General features: G+C 41.3%; 1 protein-coding gene across 4 annotated transcripts in view; it reads left to right on the top strand.

Annotated features, from left to right (window-relative positions):
- dennd2da (DENN/MADD domain containing 2Da) overlaps positions 1 to 3,428 on the top strand; it is a 43,414-nt gene extending 39,986 nt beyond the window's left edge. For all 4 annotated transcript variants that reach the window (XM_085144898.1, XM_085144896.1, XM_085144897.1 and 1 more), the window contains one exon: positions 1,227 to 3,428. In XM_085144898.1, coding sequence (XP_085001024.1) covers positions 1,227 to 1,294 — 68 coding nt within the window. In that variant the 3' untranslated portion in view covers positions 1,295 to 3,428. The remainder of the gene's footprint in view (positions 1 to 1,226) is intronic.
- The last annotated feature ends 10,510 nt before the right edge of the window (positions 3,429 to 13,938 follow it).

Raw genomic sequence — 13,938 nt, 5'->3', positions numbered from 1 at the left:
TATCAAATTTGTGGAGCCCCCTGTGGCTTCCTCCACTGCATACTCCTGTCTCACCAGTCTCCTGCATCACTATAAAAGGGTAGAGAGTCATTAGTCCCATCATAATCACCTGTCCCTCTGTCATCCGGGCACCGCCCGATGAGCTCACTGCAGCGGGCCAGAGACCACACCCCTGCCACAGCTACCTTTGACCCCACTGACTACATGGGCCTGGCTACCACAGGATTTTCCAGGGTGCTAAGCCGGGTCAAGTCACTAATCCTGGCCTCCAGAGCTGCAAATAGGCTTCAACTTTTTGTTATTAGTAAATGAGGCTGAGGAGTAGCTAAACATCTGACACAATGAGCATAAAAGTGAGGGAGGGACACGTCTGCAAACACACAGTGTGTGTTTGCTGATGTTTGTTGAGCTTTTTGTGAAACTTTGCTTTGAAATTACCTGGCACTTAAAAAAACCCTGACTCTTTTCATGCTTGTTTCTTTTCAGTAGCACTAGCTTGATGCTGAACTACCACAAATGTAACATGAACACCTGAACTGTTCTGCCCAGTTTAACCCTGGAGTATAAATGATACAGTGATAACAAGGAAGTGATACAATACCCAAGTGAGAGCACCGCCACCAGAATCTAGTCAACAATTCAAGAACAAATGACTGGAGGACTGGAGGGAAAGGCCTGTGACAATGTGTGCTTTACTGAACTAGTCATTTGATTGGAATAGAGTAAGAGCCACATGAGGTTGGGTTCAACACCTACAACCATGTACACCAGTGTGTTAGAAGTCTGAGCAAAATAAAGGACGAAATGATGACATGATAGAGCGTCTCATTGGTAGATCCCACACTTGATGGTGACTTGCGCTATGGGCTTGAAGTTGGCGTCTAGTGTTGTACGCCACATCCCCACTGAGTTCCTGACATGTAGATATATAAACTGTGTGTGTGTGTGTGTGTGCAGGATTGCTCTCTGATCATTAGGCTCCGTCACTCTCCTGGTTAAGCATATAATTCATTTAAACTTCGTTGCTCTTTATTTGAAATGGTGGAAAGTTAAAGTCTAAGTCTGATGCCCAAATATTGTGCTATGAATACAAAGTCAAGTCATTATTTAAGATTAGTCAAGCAAGTCCTCACATTTGTGACTTATGTTAAGTCATGCACTTGACTTCTTTGGTAATTGTGCTGCAGCAAAAGTCCAACCTGATTTGCATTTCCTTTGTCCTGCAGGAATATTTCACAAAAAGATCCTTGAATATCAAGAGAAGAAGAAAAAGGAGAAGACAAAGAAACACTAGCTGTCTGCATAGAAATATGGCTGTATAAAGGGGTATATAGATGTGAATATTGCACTGTGTTTTCTGTGTTGTGTAGTTTGGAGTATATTAATTATGTTCTCTTGTGTGAATTACTGTATGTCTGTGTGACTGCTCCTCACAATGTGAAACACTGGCAGAATGCAGGACTAAAATTTTCTGTGGTGGTTTTTAGCCTTTCTGATAATCAGGAACTCATTTCAAATAAAGACGAGCTTTTTAAGTTCATGAACCTGCAGTTTGTTTTTTAAGGCTACTGATAGAAGATGTATATTTGGGTGGAGCAGCAGTTTGTATCCAACACTGTGGCTGTCTCTGCATAATGTTCAAAGTAGACATGTACTCCCAATGCACGTACAGGAAAAAGAGTACATATGTCTTTATGCATAGTGTATATATGTCTGTTTTTAGGGATGTGCTGTTGGCGGAGACTGCTCTACCTGTTTGTAGTCAGATCCATTTGACCCGACCTTTATTTCATTTTTACAGAGACACTCAGAAACCATCAGCCAGTGTTGTACAGAATAAATTATCAAATGATTAATAATTAGCTGCTTTGTGATTTTACATCTGTTTAGTAACGGCCTCTTCACAAAACACACAATGTCACTGTGAAGTGGATCTTTGATTTTTGTCAGTTTGGAAAAATTGCTTCCATTCCTTGTTAAGATATTACATTCATTACATTTATTAAATTAAAGTTTTCAGATTCACACAGACTCTCACTTTATTGTGCAGACTAACGCTGATTTCCGAGCAGTAGCAGCCATTCTATTCCAGCTGTGTTTGAAGTGCAGTGAATCCTGTTAATGGCTACTGATCATACCCATGGATGCTTCTATGTAGACCAGCGGTCCCCAACCTTTTTTGCGCCACGGACCGGTTTATGCCCGACAATATTTTCACGGACCGGCCTTTAATGTGTCGCGGATGAATACAACAAAATAAAACTAGTACCGGTACCGAAAAAAAGAAAATTTATTCATAACACACGTGAAAAGACCAAGGAAAACCGAGTAAACGATAAAAACGATAACAAAATAACGCTAAAAACCGATAAACCCCCTGAAAACTATACATTTTACACCTGAGCCTCAACTCTCGCGGCCCGGTACCAAACGACTCACGGACCGGTACCGGTGTTCCAGATCTACTGGCGTTTAGATCTACTGGCGTTGGTCGAACAGATGTGTGGCAGTCTTGCGTTTCAGGAGCTGCTACCGACAAACCAGCAAAAAAAACGCCAAATGTGTCATCTGTGACACTTGTGAGGTTATCCCAAACACACTCCGTCAGTCTTGATGCCGTTGAACAACAAAATGTTTACAAATGTTTCGAGTTTACCTGGTGATATCCTCATGCGCGACGCGATCGCGAAAACAGCAAACAATTAACACCACGCCGATGTTGTTCACAGGACAGCAAGAGTAAACGATCGGGAGACTCTTGTCGTCGTTATCGTCCCCCTCGCACGTTTTATTTCTCCGGTTTCAGCGTTTTTGTTGCACAACTAAAGCGAGCAGTTTACTTTGTGCACTAACATGGAGTCGAGTCAACCAGCGCCACCTCTGGCCAAGTGCCACAGCCTACAGCCAGATCAACTTGTGACACACATCTGCACCACGTTTGAATTCGTTTCATGCACAACACATTTGTACCTTTCAATTGTCTCTGTCTGTGCGTCATGCAAATAAACCTTTGAAAAGAATGAAATGATATCATATATTTCCTATTGGCCTACATTTGTACAACATTCCAAATTATATATACAAAGTCACAGAAATCACCACCCCTGTTCATCATGATTTTAATATTCTCTTTTTCCATAACAATGAAATACGCCTTGGACAAATATGACATATCAATATTTCATCAGTGTTGTCACATCACATCCTGTAAGCATCGTCTGCCTGTGTCTTTTCTCTGGAAATGAATATTTCCAGCCAATATAGGCAATCCATCAACATGGCTGGAGAGTTGGTGGTTATATACAGTCTGTATAAGTGTGGTTAATCTAATGAACATTTGTAAGGAGATGGCAGTTACTGTGAATTCACAGCAGTTACACAGTGATTAGTAATAAACAGAGCCAGTGAGAGTGAGTGGATTTAAGAAAGTCAGTGACTCAGGTGTGGCGATTGGTTTGTCATCTGTTTTTGGGACTGGAGGAGACGTAGAAATCTTTTGTTTTAAATCTTAGTTAGGAAGATTCCTGTTGTAAAACAAGCATTTTGTGTGAGAAATGCAAGAAGTACATCTGCAGAAAGCACACAGTTACATTCTGTCCATCATGTGGACAAAATTGAAAATGTTGAGCATTGAAAAACTGAGAACATTGGGCAGGTTCAAAAGAAATATGTTTGTAAGAGCAAAAAACCAAATTGTTCCTAAAATAGTTATGGAAAGTCTAACTGTTGTATGTCTGTGTTCTACGTGTTTATCTGATGGGAAATAAAGTTGCTATTGTTTTATTGCAGTTTCTTGACAATTCTGAGTGGATTTACACAGTACGGGTCAAAATGACCCGCAACAAAATCAATGTCATTTTTTTGTTTTTCAACATAATACAAGCGTTAATTTCCAACACTTGCATGTGATCTTCAATTTGTAGCAGATCCACTATCACATAGCAGCTGGAGCAGTCTCCAATGCAGGTCAGTCCACTGCTGCCACCTGTGGCCAAATACCACAGCCTACTACTAGATTAACTTGTGACACATCTGCACCTGCTGCTATGATCACATTGAGTAGAGGCTGAGTGGCTGCACTTACCCACTTACATCCAAATCTACCCACAAACATGTTGAAAGATGCAATCCCAGCAATGTGGATTGTCAACACTAAAAACAATCAGTAAGCGAACACAACAGGGATCAATTTTTTCTGTTTATTTAGCAACCACAACATTTGTAGTCGCCTTCTGCAGAGGGGAAGTCCACACACACTGTGTGGTACCACTTCCCATAGAAGGTGCATTCAATCTGCAAGAAAAATTGGATTGTCAGAGTCATTCATCTGAAGTCAGGCTCTTGAGTAAAGCAACTAAACATGTTAGTGTGCAGATACTGCATATTTCTGTGCAACAGTCTTATCTGTGTATCACTTGATGTTTCCATGCATCCTTTAGGTGCTCTAGTGTCTTTAAAGTGCAAAGGCATGCAGGTCACCTGAACTATAATTCCACTGTCGGTGCATCAAAGTGACATGTCACCCAGTGATGTTGAAGTAACCCAGTCAAGGTGCTTCCATCTGAGGTATTGATTTCGTTATCTTACCCATGCTAACAACATGTGATGTTACAACACTGGTGAAATATTAGTGTGTCTATATTTGTTCACGACATTTTTCTTATGGGCAAAAGTATTGATATCATGATGAACAGGGGTGGTGATTATTATGACTTTGTGTATATAATTTGGCATTTTGTAGAAATGTAGCCTGATAGTACATACATGATATCATTTCATTCTTTTCAAAGGTTTATTTGCATGACGCACAGACAGAGACAATTGAAAGGTACAAATGTGTTGTGCATGAAACGAATTCAAACGTGGTGCAGATGTGTGTCACAAGTTGATCTGGCTGTAGGCTGTGGCACTTGGCCAGAGGTGGCGCTGGTTGACTCGACTCCATGTTAGTGCACAAAGTAAACTGCTCGCTTTAGTTGTGCAACAAAAACGCTGAAACCGGAGAAATAAAACGTGCGAGGGGGACGATAACGACGACAAGAGTCTCCCGATCGTTTACTCTTGCTGTCCTGTGAACAACGTCGGCGTGGTGTTAATTGTTTGCTGTTTTCGCGATCGCGTCGCGCATGAGGATATCACCAGGTAAACTCGAAACATTTGTAAACATTTTGTTATTCAACGGCATCAAGACTGACAGAGTGTGTTCGAGATAACCTCACAAGTGTCACAGATGACACATTTGGCGTTTTTTTGCTGGTTTGTCGGTAGCAGCTCCTGAAACGCAAGTCTGCCACACATCTGTTCGACCAACGCCAGTAGATCTAAACGCCAGTAGATCTGGAACACCGGCCCGGGGGTTGGGGACCGCTGATGTAGACTGTTCACTGACATTTTTAACTGTGCAGTGAAGCATCCATGAAATGCATGTTCAAATTATTTTGTGATTTTTAAATTTTTTGTTCAACATTTATTTTTCCACCTCAGTGTGTCTCCTGTCTCTCCTTCGTCCTTGTTTTATCTTTGCACTGCCACAAACACACAAACACTGCAGTTATAATGCTAAACCTAGCTTAGCATTATAACGGCAGTGTTCACTTTGACTATGTGCCAACTCTCACCTCTTACTGCTCTCCTCCCTGCTCGCTCTCTGTCTTTGTAAAAGGTGAAACATCATTGACAGTAAAGTTTAGAACAGATTATAACTGAATATAGGTTGCTGGACATTAACAGGCAACATTTATTTGACTTGCTCTCACCTGGATTTGGAGTTGTACTGCAGTGTACACAAACACTGAACCACAATATGAAACATTAGTGTACAATAAGGTACATCAGCTCCTTGGCTAGTGCTGGAACTTGGGCTGTACCACACTAGCAGTTCTGAAAGCTAAAATTAGCTAATGATAGCTAGTGATCCAGCCGGTGTTAGGAATCATTTTAACTCTATTTAGTGTAGTGATGGGATTTCCGGCTCTTTTCAGAGAACCGGCTCTTTTGGCTCGGCTCACTAAAAGACAACTCTTTCGGCTCCGAACCGGCTCTTCAGGTTGTTTTGTTGCTTTAATTAATTTATTATTAACAGTAATATAAAATTATGCACAAAAGGAATTACTAATGTAAAAAAAAGTGGTTTTATTTATATATGTTTATATATAAATATATGCGGTTGCCCCTCCAAAACACATTTCTAGCATTAACTGAACTTCCAAAACAGAGCTACCTAGATCACTTAAATTACACAATTGAAAGCATATGTGTATTGTTTGTGTATTTATACACAAGCACTCATATATTCAAATAATTTTAAAAAATGTTCTGTTACCTGTTACTACCTCACACCAAATCCGGTCCTTGGTAACAAACGCTCAACACTGTCCCTAGCATCCTGGAGCACTTCTGTTGTCTTTTGTACTTGCTTTGGAGTTTTTAAGTGTTTTGAAGTTCAAAAACAAAATATTCACATTTTAACTTTTAACTATTTAAATTTTCAGCTTTTTCCTTTTAAACAAATTTAAAATGAAACAACACAAAACACTGCAAACCACAACACAATTAAATATAAATTAAAATATAAAACAAAAAGAACATGCATATTCTCTGTCATATGGGCCTGCATGAATAAACTTTCTGAATCCTTTATCATCCGCAACTGAAAATAGTTGTGGATGATTACTATACCTTTCTAATGTGAAGTTGTTGTCCCTGGCTCTCTTTCTCTGTCTCTCCCTCCCACTCTGTTCCTGTGCTACTGCGAGTGTAACTACCGCCCCTCCCCCCTCTTCCCAGCGTAAAGCACAAGGCTGGTATGCAAAGTGAAGCGGAAAAAAAGTGCGAGAGAGAGGGTGAGAGAAAGAAAAAAACAAAACAAAAACAAAAACCCACGGCTCGCGACAGGGGCGATTTTAGCCCATTTTTGAATGAAAGCACCCCCAATCAAAGCACCCCCAAAGATTTCTTACTTTTTTGACAATATTTGCTGTTTGTGGGACACACTACTAAAAATATAAAAAGCATACTATTAGGTTTTGTATTGTTGATTGTCATTTATGCTTAGAAATATCTACTTATATATGCTTAGAGGTGTATAATTAATTGTGTAGTGATAGGATGTGTGATCTTTAGCAGGCTGCAAAGGCTTGGTGTGCATTCCAGAGTGTTCTGGAATCCACACCTACATCCTGGGAACATGGGAAGAGGTCATACATTGTTTTATTGTTTTATTATAGGATTAACGTAGCTATATCTGCTTTAGTGTAAGTGCCTTTTGTTTAGATGAACTGCTGGACTTTCCAGACCAGTAGGTTTAGGGAAGTCATTTATGGTGTCACACTCTGACCCCCCCCCCCCACACACACACACACACACACATACTTACACAACGCACAGGCAAGGTACTCTTTGTTTGTATATAGCATGCATTGTCAAAGGAGCTTGCAAAGAAAAGCGTCTGGACTTCTTTAAGTTACTTGAAGACGTTTCACCTCTCATCCGAGAAGCTTCTTCAGTTCTAAGGTCAAATGGTGGAGAGTCCCAGATATAAACCTGGTGGGAGTGTCCCCCCACAGAGGGACAAAGGGACCCCCTGATGATCCTCTAATCGCCTGAGCCAAGGTGTGGAAATGGGTGTGGGTCCCAATCAGCCAGAGTTTCGGGTGAGTTCATTGTGAAACCCAGCCCCACCTTATCATGCGAATTCCTGAGGTCAGATGGCCCAGGGTGTGAGTGGGCGTTAAGGCGTCTGGGAAGGGATCTCAAAACTGGATTATAGATGGCAGAGAGTTGGTGTCGTAAACCACCGCCTCTGTTCAAAGATGGTCGCTCACAGTGGACATAGATGGCTTCTTTCACTCCTCTTTCAAACCATCTGTCCTCTCTGTCCAAAATGTGAACATTGGCATCCTCGAAAGAGTGTCCTTTATCCTTAAGATGCAGATGGACAGCTGAATCTTGTCCTGTGGAGGTGGCTCTTCTGTGTTGTGCCATGCGCTTGTGAAGTGGCTGACAATAGGGGATGACAATGTTGTTCCCCTATGTAGCCGGTGTATCAGAGAAACTCAGGAGGGTTTTCTCCAAGCATGACATCCCGGTGTACTTCAGACCCAGCAACACACTCAGACAAAAACTGGTTCACCCGAAAGACAAAACACCAAAACACAGACTTAACAATGTGGTGTATGCGGTACAGTGCAGCGAGGAATGCCCAGACCTCTACATTGGAGACACCAAACAGCCACTTCACAAGCGCACAACACAGAAGAGCCACCTCCACAGGACAAGATTCAGCTGTCCATCTGCATCTTAAGGATAAAGGTCACTCTTTTGAGGATGCCAATGTTCACATTTTGGACAGAGAGGACAGATGGTTTGAAAGAGGAGTGAAAGAAGCCATCTATGTCCACTGTGAGCGACCATCTTTGAACAGAGGCGGTGGTTTACGACACCAACTCTCTGCCATCTATAATCCAGTTTTGAGATCCCTTCCCAGACGCCTTAACGCCCACTCACACCCTGGGCCATCTGACCTCAGGAATTCGCATGATAAGGTGGGGCCAGGTTTCACAATGAACTCACCTGAAACTCTGGCTGATTGGGACCCACACCCAGTTCCACACCTTGGCTCAGGCGATTAGAGGATCATCAGGGGGTCCCTTTGTCCCTCTGTGGGGGGACACTCCCACCAGGTTTATATCTGGGACTCCCCACCATTTGACCTTAGAACTGAAGAAGCTTCTCGGATGAGAGGTGAAACATCTTCAAGTAACTTAAAGAAGTCCAGACGCTTTTCTTTGCAAGCTCCTTTGACTACGATGACCTGGATGACTGAGAACCTTCACAGACATATATAGCATGCATATTCATGTAGCATCAATAAAAGAGCAGTGTTAAGGGGGAGTGGACGAGAGCAACTGGGGTCAGGCGAAGGAACGCCGTTTGTCCGGTTCTCTCCCGTGCACGAGAAACATGAAAAACTTTGCCTACTCGTGTATTGCTTTGATGTGTAATTATATTGTCTTCAACGTTCCAGCGAATAGGTTCAAGCTACAAACCTATCACATACAGTACGTAATTGAGATGGAACATTTTAACAACAAAAATATTGATACCGCCCCCCCCCCCCCCCCCCCCCCCCCAAAATGGTTTGTTCCAGCTCTTCCCTACTCTGGCTCTGGTGCCCGAGACGCAGCGGAGCGGAGGTGGAAACTCCTGCCTTAAAAGAGGACATATTAGCTACATTTAACCTTCAGTTACTCTTTATATAGTTAGGTAGGAGTCAGGCCATGTTTCTTTTTAGCTGAAAAACATTACACCAGGTAACCTGCTGTGTTGAAAATGTGTTTTCCAGTGATATTTGCTATCCTACAATCCGTCCTGCTCTGTAGTAAATATTTTACCATCCCGTTGCTCCCATTGAAATGTATACAGCCTATTTAAAATCTAAAACTTAAAATTGTCTGTAGCCTACTGTTGTTACCACTGTCCTGTTTGAAATGTAATGAGAGAAGCTGGTTATTTTGTCATATGTGCCTATATTAAACTCAAGGTACTAACTAGCTAACTGACTGGATTCCCATTAACCTTATAACTCCTGGTGTGTGTGTGTGTGTGTGTGTGTGTGTGTGTGTGTGTGTGTGTGTACAGAGAGACAGCCAGGTTCATATAAGATCAGATCAAATGATCCGTCAATAAAGGATAATGTTGGATCAGTGTTTCAATATTTATATTGTTTATTAGATGTACATGTGGTTTGGTTATTTGCCTTTCGGTTGAAAGTATTTTATTAGTGATCTTAATAGTATTTTTTTAATCTAATTGAATACAATCTATTTGTGTATAATTGTCAGTCCAAAGAGGGAGAGAGGAAAGAGGGGAACATGAGGAGAAAGTACAAGGTCAGGAAGAACCAGGTAAGAAAACAGACAGTGAATACTAACAGGCAAAACAGAAACTGTTAAACTGACAAAGAAAAAAAACAACAACTAATTTTACTCATACAATCTGGAAGTTGTGTTCTCCCTATATTAAAGCTCCTATACAGAATCTGCAAAACAAACTGGGTTGTCAGCCCTGGCACTGCATTACCATATTGAGCTTCAGTCAGAGGAAGTCATGGTTGCCAAAAACATTTTGAAGCTCAAGAGTGAGGCTGGTGCCATCCCAGATATGTTAACATTGTACAATCTTCTGGATAATCAGATCTTCCCCACACTGAAAACTGTTATTCAGGTTGCCCTAACAAACCCAGTTAGCAGCTGTAGCTGTGAAAGGTCTTTTAGTGTCTTGAGTCAGTTCCGTACCTGGCTGAGAAGGACCATGGGTCAAAGCAGACTCCAGCACCTGGCTGTGAGGTCAGTTGAGAAAGATGCTTGAGAGACTAGACCACCAAAATGTGATGGACAGATTTGCCAACCTCAAGGTGAGGCGACATAGGTTAAAAGAAAAGAAAAAATCTGCAGAGCCATAGTAGTATCTACAGTAAAGACCTTTTCATACATTGTATACATTGTACCATAGGCCAAGGTGTCTCAATTTTTTAATAATATTTTGTACATTTCAAGGACTCCTCTATTTTTGGAGTGTATTTTTTATGTATCTGTATTGTATTATACATACACTTTAAAAGTGAATCTCTGTCCAAAAAATGCACTCAGTTTACTTTTTACTCACTATGAGCATCATTCATTATTCTTCTGCAGTAATTAAGGTTAGAATATGTATTTATTTTTTTTATTCCAATCCATTCTTCTTTAGCAGCATTTAAATAACCTTTATCAGATTTGATGGTTTTGTTACAGACTTTTCAAAAAAAGGTTTTGCTTTTCTTTCACAAATGTGGGGATTAAATTGTGTTAAAATGTACAAAACAGTGATGTCATGTTTTTTGACGAGGACCCAGGGACAGAGAGACTTGATGAATTTAAGAATCTTATGATTTAATAAAGAAATTTGCAGACTTGCACAGAGAGGGTAACATTATGATGATTGATAATGGAGATGAAGACAACAGACGATCAGGACAGGAAGGAACTTGAGACAACTGGAGACATTTAAGGATGCAGGGACTGACAGAGACAGGAAAGAAGTCTCATCATGACGAGTAAAGTTTACCTTGCCTGGATGGGCAGCTCTCTGGGTGCTCAGCACCCCCAAAGCTCTCATCCTAGAATCGCCCCTGGCTAAGAAGCTGGCTCATGTCGTTCACGTCAAAGACCCGGCTCTAAGAGCCGTTTCGTTCGCGACCGACACATCACTAATTTAGTGGGCAAACATACACGAGCAGGCAGTTTGTAAGTCATGTTAACTGTAGTATCAGTATTGTGGTTGCTAACGTTTTAGGTAACGTGTTTTGAATCAGCTCCACTGATTTGCGTCATGCTTCCCAGAAACGTAAATAAAAAAATTAAGACTAAATCAAGACTCCTGTGCAATATCACAATTAGAATAAGATATAAAATGATTCAGATTTTTAGTGAATAACTGAAATTTAACATAAAAATCCATGTATGTACATATATGAACGTTTATATATTTTTATATATACATATACTCTCCCACAGTGCTCTCAGCAGCTCAGTCAGTTCTAGCGTGGTACCATGATAGGATGCTAAATATTCCAAAGTTAGCCGTTTGTAGTATTTTAACAAAGTGGAAGTGACTGAGAATGGCAGCAGGGTCAGCTGATGCTGAGGGATATGCAGAGGTCACAAATTGTCTGCAGAGTCGATCCCTACAGACCTCCAAACTTCATGTGACCTCCAGATTGGCTCAAGAACAATGTTTAGAAAGTTTCATGGAATGGGTTTCCATGGACGAGCAGCTGCATACAAGCCTAACATCATCAAATGCAAAGTGTCGGATGTAGCACACCAAGACATTTGGGACAATTTCATGCACCCAACTTTATGGTTTAGGGATGGCCCCATCCTGTTTACACATGATTGTGCACTAATGCAACAAAGCAAGGTCAATGAAGACGGGTGGGTTTGGTGTGTGGCCTGAGTCCTGGCCTCAACCTGCCAGGACAACTTTGGGATGAATTAGAGCAGGGGTCCCCAATCCCAGTTCAAGGGCCAGTGTCCCTGCAGGTTTTAGATCTCACCCTGGGTCAACATACCTGAATCACATGATTAGTTCATTACCAGGCCTCTGGAGAACTTCAAGACATGTTGAGAAGGTAATCTATCCATTTAAATCAGCTGTGATGGATCAAGGACACATCTAAAACCTGCGGGGACACTGGCCCTTGTGGACTGGGATTGGGGACCCCTAAATTAGAGCTTAAACTGCAAACGAGGCCTTCTAATCCAAAATTAAGTGTCTGACCTCACAAATGCTCAAAGATTATCTAAACACTCTCCAACCTTGTGGAAAGCCTTCCCAAAAGACTTGAAGCTGTTATACATGAAAAAGGGTGAGCCAGCATCTTATTAAACCCTATAGAGCAGGGGTAGGCAACTCCAGGCCTCGAGGGCCGGTGTCCTGCAGGTTTTAGATGTGTCCTTGATCCAACACAGCTGATTTAAATGGCTAAATGACCTCCTCAACATGTCCTGAAGTTCTCCAGAGGCCTGGTAATGAACTAATCCTTTGATTCATGTGTGTTGACACAGGGTGAGCTCTAAAACCTGCAGGACACCGGCCCTTGAGGCCTAGAGTTGCCTACCCCTGCTATAGATTAAGAATGAAATGTCTTTCAAGCTCATTTGTCCCTAAGCAGGTCCAGGATTTGCAGGTCTGTACAGGAAAAGCAGTTCTAGTATATTTTTGAAACCAAGACATAAAAGACTTTACAGGTTCTAAAATGTTAAAATCAGTTCCTCAAAGTTTTTTTTTTGTTTGCTGAAAAAGAAGAAAAAAACATTTGGAACAGATTTAGAGCAAATATCATGACATCACAAAAAACAATTAAAAATCAAATATGGATTATTTACATTTCAATCAATGCAGCACACCGTACATGAGAAGGGTGTACAGCGACCTCTGCTGGTATAATAAATGTATGCTGCAGAGCAATGTGAAGAAACATCAGAAGAATATACTTGTGTGTATTGTGATGCATGTCCCTGTCAGAGTTTTTCACAGGTGGCCATAAGAGATAAAGATAAAGAAGAAGACAAGCACCAGTCCCAGGTTTGAGCAGTCCTGTATTAGAGGAGAGGAAATAAGCAGACACTAGAGGTTGGAGGATGATTGACCTGGGTCAGTCGTCACATTGCTTGTTACTGCCACATTAGAGAGTACTGTGTAATTCTGTGATATCACATATTTGCCCTAACAGTCTGGTAGAAACAAGAGTAGGGGAAGAAAATAGAATCTTAAACTGAAGAGATAACAAAGGCAACCAAAACACCTCTGTGTGAGCGCACTGTAACACTATGATACCAACAACACGGGATCGTTAAACCTGTTTTCTTTCTATCCTGTAGGTGACCACAAAGCCAGAAAATAATACTATACATTACTGTTACTACTGATAGTTATTTTTAGGTGTGCTGTGATGAAATTTGGGGGCACTTCAGCACCCAAAGAAGGGTCTAAACTGGCCTATGCAGGACACCGATACTGTGGGGTAGAGTTGGGTTGGATGCCACATTAGAGGACACTGTTGACCTGACAGCCTGTTTGTGTTTTCGAGTGGTCAGTTTGTGGAAAACACAAAAGTTTGAGGAGAGGAAGTACTTTGTACTTTTTATGGGTCAGGGTCTTTTTTCACCTTGTTGTTGTTATATTAAAAGATAACACAAAATTAGTCTCTTTTTTAAGGGCAGTTATTAAAAGCTAAAGCCATATGTTAGCTAGGTTCAAATGTTTAACAAGAGGGCATGGGGAAAGGCAGTGGGTTTTTGTTTCTTTATGTCTTGGCACAATAGTTTGTGTTGAACCATAAACCAACAGCCAGCAGAAGGAAGAATGGCTTAGATGTGTTGTCTGCCGAAACTG

This window comes from Neolamprologus multifasciatus, chromosome 20, assembly GCF_963576455.1.
Source record: "Neolamprologus multifasciatus chromosome 20, fNeoMul1.2, whole genome shotgun sequence".
Taxonomy (NCBI): domain Eukaryota; kingdom Metazoa; phylum Chordata; class Actinopteri; order Cichliformes; family Cichlidae; genus Neolamprologus; species Neolamprologus multifasciatus.
This window is presented reverse-complemented; position numbering and strand designations above follow the sequence as displayed.